At 37.0% G+C, this 6,000-nt stretch overlaps 1 protein-coding gene across 3 annotated transcripts in view; it reads left to right on the top strand.

The window, feature by feature from the left end:
- The first annotated feature begins 208 nt into the window (after nt 1-208).
- Chm (CHM Rab escort protein) overlaps nt 209-6,000 on the top strand; it is a 158,761-nt gene continuing 152,969 nt past the window's right edge. For 2 of the 3 annotated variants that reach the window (NR_197594.1, NM_017067.2), the window contains 1 exon segment: nt 209-279. Coding sequence is in view for 1 of the 3 variants with exons in the window: in NM_017067.2 (NP_058763.2) it covers nt 231-279 (49 nt within the window). In the remaining 2 variants the exon portion in view is untranslated. 3 annotated transcript variants of the gene reach the window in all.

Genomic DNA, 6,000 nt, shown 5'->3' with positions numbered 1-6,000 from the left:
ATATCAAACTGCTAGGATAAGTAAGGTATATCACTGAAGTCTGTGAAATAAATCTAGCTTTTACCATTTGCATTAACATTTTAATGCTACTCTGTTGTCGCCTACCTGCACCCGCTACCCTAAAACTACAACACCCAGAATGCACTGTTTTTCCTTCCGCTTTCTACCTAGGTAGTGCCTTAGAAATTCACAGCTACAAACTACAGTCACATGACACGTTTCCTGTCAAGATGGCGGATAATCTCCCTTCGGACTTTGATGTGATCGTAATAGGGACGGGTATGTGTGGCCCTGATTTTCGCTGGACAAAATATAGAAAATAATTCTCGCTTTTTATTTTCTCTGTCAGTGGTGAGGGTTGGCAAGAAACGGCGGGGGTCGAGCCTGGGAGGGAGGACAGAAAGGAAGTGAGGTAGTCTGGAGTCAGCGCGGGACTTGGCAGCTCCAGGGAGGGGCTTGGACCCGCGGTGTTTTGCGCCATTTGAGTAGGGGTCGATCTGGTCGATGCCGATTGCTGAGGTTGGTTGCTGTGGTGATTCCTGTTAATTTCCTTAGAGGAAGGTGGGTTTGCAGTGTCATGACAATGGAGGATCGGGATTTGATCAATGGAGACGCCGTTGGCACAAATAATTGCCACCTTCCCTCCTTGTTGATTTCAAGGTTATATTCCCCATCGTTTCAGGTCGCCATTTCATAGAACGCCCCCCTCCCCCCGCACGCCCCCATATACTTACATGAGCTAGGGTACATTGCAGCTCAGATGCAGCCTAATTTGCAGTTTTATAAAAATGATACTCAGTCGTTACACGTGTGTATTTTTACTAAAGGAAAGAAAAAGTACTCTTCCCTGTTGTGTTGAGTAGTTAAGTATTTTTTTTTTCTTGAGGTTCCTGCATTACGAAGTTTAAAGCATCCTAGTTCATAATGCAGAAAGCATCTTGTTTTCTGTCACCTATTAACACACCACAACTAGATGTGCTGAGAGTAAGCTCCAGTGTTCCACAACCCGTGTCTGAGCTCAGCTTCCCCTAGCTCTTCCATCATTTGTTCTCCATGTTTTGGGTGGAGCCAGAAATCCTTTTCAGCTTCTAGTTGACTAGTTAATCCTATAATGCTTGGCGACAATTAGCTATTCTTATCTTAACTGTAAGTTTGCATAGGATAAAAGAGATAGTTTGGGGAGGGGGGCGGATTCTACTGTCTTAGAATATGCTAGGCCATAGAAGCTTTGGTCATTGGGATCTTGTCTGTTGTGTTAATGAATTCTGTTTGCTTTCTTACCAAACAGTAAGAACAGCTATATTTTCAGGTTTAGAGTAAAAGTGATAGCAACCCATTTTCTAATACTTACCGTTCCCTAATCAATGAACTTAAGCACTTCATATAATCCGGTCAAAAACCTTGGTAAAATTGGTATCCTTTTCAGTACACAAAAGAAAAGAAGCAGCTTGGAAGTCTAACTTGCCAAAATCACACAGCTAGTAAATGTCCAGTGGCTAATACCATCCAAGAAATGGAATTCAGGGGTTTTTGTTTGTTTTTTGTTTTGTTTTGTTTTTGACTCAAATTTGAACTATGTTATCACAAATACCAGGGAAACCTGCTCTAGATTATGCAATGGGAGGGTCTCAAGCGGTTCAATTTCTACCATTTTGAATATAAGGAAGGTAACTCAGATAGCCTTTAAGGTATTATCCAGAACACAGATTCTCATATTCTAGATGTACCTGGGTAAGTTGTTCTCAGAACAGTGGGGGTGTGTTTGCTCCCAGCCTGAAGATAACCGCTGAGCAGCTAACCTGGTGCTTCCTGGAATGAGCAGATGTTAAAGGAGAGCTTGAAAGATGAAGTAGAACGTTCAGTTTCCCCAGTGTGCCTGCCTAAAACCGAAAACGCCATCCATTTTAGAATAAGTCTTTTTTAAATTATACTTGGAGTCTCTGTATTTATTTGGGTGATGTGTTATTTTTCTTAGCTATTTTAATTCTTTTAGATACATTAAAAGTGAAAACATTTGTTGAAAGTCATTTTTTAAATAAAATCATTCTTAAGATTTCAATCATTGCTTTTAATTGGCTTCGTTATTGAAACATTGTGATTTCCTTCTCAAATACATTGCTAAGGGTAGACTTTAAATGTGTTGACTGTATTAAATTTGCACTTAGGAAATTTGTAGGTAAAGCAGTGTTTTATAACTTGGGTTCTGTTATCAAAAGCATAATGAAGCATGTCATTATAAGAAAGAGCTGTGCGTTGTAGCTCCCTTTTAACAACTGTTTAGTTAAACTGTCATCAGAAGACAATTGCTTCATCATGTAGCATCATCTAAGAATGCTTTAAAAGTTTATCAACCTTAAATAATGTGCATCTTTACTTTTTGCATGGCATGGATTAAAGTTTCCTTTAAGGTCATAGTTTCAAGATATGGGAAAATTATATCAGAATACCTAAAGGAACAGAATTAAGATACAGTACTTGAATTGTGGGGGGAAAGATTAAAAAAAAGATTAAAGAGGGAAAACCAATTGGAATCTTGGTGGGGAAGAAAATGGACACAAATTCTTAGAATGTGATCTTTGGCTTTGGTACATATGTCATTTCAGAAGAGTTTGGCATTTAAAGTGTAATTTTCATGACAATTTTGGGGTGTGTGGAAAAGTTATCATTAGTTACAGGTCCTAAAGGTGACTTTTCTGGTAACTTGTATAATCTCCAGCAAAGCCAAGAAGTTAAAAGTGCAGAAGAAATCTAAGTTATAAGGATTATATGATAATATTGACATATGTCATATATAGGGACATTCTTCAGCTCTTCACTTGGAATATATTGTTATTTTAGAAAGAATTCTAGCTGCTTAGAATATACTATAACCACATCATTCGGAGGCATAAACTGTTACCAAGAATATGTTTGGGTTGTGCTATTAGATGTACAAGTGATTGGCAGTTTCTATCTATATAAGAAAGGGAAATACATGAAGTGGCATAATACCTTGACATTGTTTAGTGTAAACACACACACACACACACACACACACACACACACACACACAATCAATACTTGTAATACTTTACTGCCATCAAGTACGTACTCCTATTGTGGTTGTAATATTTAACATATTGTTTTTTCTTAGGAACTTTTTGGCTTTCCTCAGAGTTAAAATTCCACAATTTTTCTTAGAACCATGGACATTTTTCATGTCATTGGTTATTTATGTTTTCAGAATACCATGTAGGAATTTAGTCTGCATGCTATTCTTTCTTAACTATACTGCTTTATCTTTGGGTAGAAGTTCCTCCTCTAAGATACTTTGTAAGCTAGCTTATTTAATTTCATAGGTATTTCTTTAAAGAAGTTAGATCTGTTCTTTTTCCACTCCCTCCCTCGAGTCTTGTCCTGGTGGTCCTTGAACCTCAGCCTTTGCATATGCTCTTCAAGTCCTGTACTGAGCTACATCCCCAGCCCTATTCATTGTTTTTTTTTTTTTAAAGAGCTGGCTTCTCTAAAGGATTTACCATTGTGTGCAGGTAAATATATATATTTAAATGGTAAGCTGCCTTTTTAGGAATGTTCATGTAAATAGTACAGTCCCATTCTTGATGTTTCAAATTGCAGCACTGATGTTAATTTTGGCTGGCTGCTCATTCAAGGATTTTAATATTTCAGATAGCAGTAGGGTATGGTTTCTAAACCTTGGAGGATAGTAATGCTGTAGGAAGTGGTGTAAAAACTGATATTTGCTAAATTGTCTGGAAGTGAGGCTCAGTACAAGTGACTTACAATATTTATATCTTAGCATGTTTGTGTGTGCTTCTCTTATCACAATGGACACATAATCCTTCCCTATATCTGCATTCTTATACCTGTTGTTGAGAGTGGCTTTCTTTTTTAAAAAGCAAGTTGGCACTTCTCTGTAATTCACGAAATGGATGCTAGCCCTTAAATTACTCAATTTATCATAATACATATAATAAATGATAAAATACATATAATAAAATATCTTTATACACAAAAAATAATGCCTATAGAATGGTAAGCAACTTAATAGTCAATAAAATTGAAAGTAGTATTTCAAAAGTCCTTTAGATTCATCAGTGTTAGACCTTCTGTAGTGGTTTGAATATGTTTACCCCAGGGAGTGGCACTATTTGGAGGTATGGCCTTGGAATAGGTGTAGCCTTGTTGGAGGAAGTGTAGCTTTAAGACCCTTGGCTTAGCCGCCTGGGAGCAAGGCTTCTAGCAGCTTTTAGATGAAGGTGTAGAAATCTCAGCTCGTCTTGTACCATGCCTGCCTAGACACTGCCATGTTCCTGCCTTCGTGATAATGGACTGAATCCTGTAAGCCAGCTCTAATTAAATGTTGCCCTTTATAAGACTTGCCTTGATCATGGTGCCTCTTTAGAGCAGTAAAACCCTAACTAAGACACCTCCCATATATTACGCATACTTTTACATGCATGTATCTCATTTGAGCAGTGTGATAAGGTGATGATAGAATTTGAATCCCACCTATGCTTTGTGTGCCCCATTAGGTACACCCTTAGCTGTTCTTAAGTTTCACCTTATTTCTAAATAAGATGAATTTCATTGAGCTGTGTTAAATATTGAAGAAATACTTCCTATAAAATGCTTACATAATATAGGTGATTTTTTTTTATGGCCTGAAAGCCATAGTGAAGTGCTTTTATTATCATTAGTATTGCCTGAAGGACATCAAGGAAGAGCTCATGATTTTCATGGAGAGTCCTGGAAGGATGGTAATGTAAGGTTCATTATCTTCCTCTTCCCATTAGCTGCTTGCTTAGAAAGACCTTTGATTTTTAACACTTTTTGCTAAATCAGATTTTTTATCTGGTAGTTTATAGATATTCCTTTTTTATTTTTTAGTTTTGAGTTTGCTTCACCAGTTTGAATTATTTATCATCTGTTTTAAATAGATTTATCATTCATTTTAACTGAGAACATAGTGTGAAGTGCTTTTTCATTGCTAAGAGGTAGGAGGTAAAGAACGCCTACAGATCTTGCTGTTTTAATTTGTACTTCTTTGAGCTTTCTTTCTTTCTTTCTTTCTTTCTTTCTTTCTTTCTTTCTTTCTTTTTTTTTGGTAGGAAAGTCATCTTTTCTTCTTTCGAGACCTAACAAAGTAAGGAGGATTTATTTAATTCCGAGGATTCTCTGAGCTGCTCTGTAAATCATAAATTTGAGCCAGTCCCTCAGAGAGAGCCGCATCTGTTACCAAAGTTCCCTGGGCAGCATCGTTTTCATCTCCCGTGCTGCTTGTCATTTTCTCATTTTCTCCAGTGTTCTCATGATGTTTTGGATAACTCAGGCTACAGCAATTAAAATCAAATGTGCTTGCTCAACCTCACATCCTCGTGTTTAACATAAAATCCCAATGCACAGAAACAATTATGATTCCATATAATTGACCTGTAACTCATGTGAAATCATCTGCCATTCAGTTTCAGGGAGAACTGAAAAGTTAGGCTGTTCCTGCTGTGTGTATAAAGCCTTAGAGCTAATGTCTGTCTATCTATGCCCTGTGTATAATCTGTAGTGTAGAAGATTGGGAATTCGGGAGACATGTAGTTGTTGTTAGTAGAATAAGGATGCTTTTCTAAAGATTTGCTTTTTGTTTTTCTAATAATTTAAAGGACAGTATTCAAAGAGACAATAATTTGCCACAGTTAGTGATTTATCGGAGCATGATTTTAAGAGTTGACATGTTTTCATACTGAGGCAGATATGGAAAACATCAGCAAAACAAACAGCAATCTCTCAAAACACAAACCAAAGCAAACCCTAAACAGATTACGAATAGTTGAGGAAACAGAGGCAACTTACTTTATTTCATCTCAAACTAGATTTTACAAAGCACTTAGGCTGGCTTGATTTTCTAGCATCTATCCCCCCCACTAGTGTTTTTCAATACATGCTTGTCCATATCAATTTGGTATAATAAATGGTTTCTTACTACTACCAGTTCTGGAGTAAATATTA

Source organism: Rattus norvegicus, chromosome X (assembly GCF_021556685.1).
Source record: "Rattus norvegicus strain SHRSP/BbbUtx chromosome X, alternate assembly SHRSP_T2T, whole genome shotgun sequence".
NCBI classification, from domain to species: Eukaryota; Metazoa; Chordata; class Mammalia; order Rodentia; family Muridae; genus Rattus; species Rattus norvegicus.
This window is presented reverse-complemented; position numbering and strand designations above follow the sequence as displayed.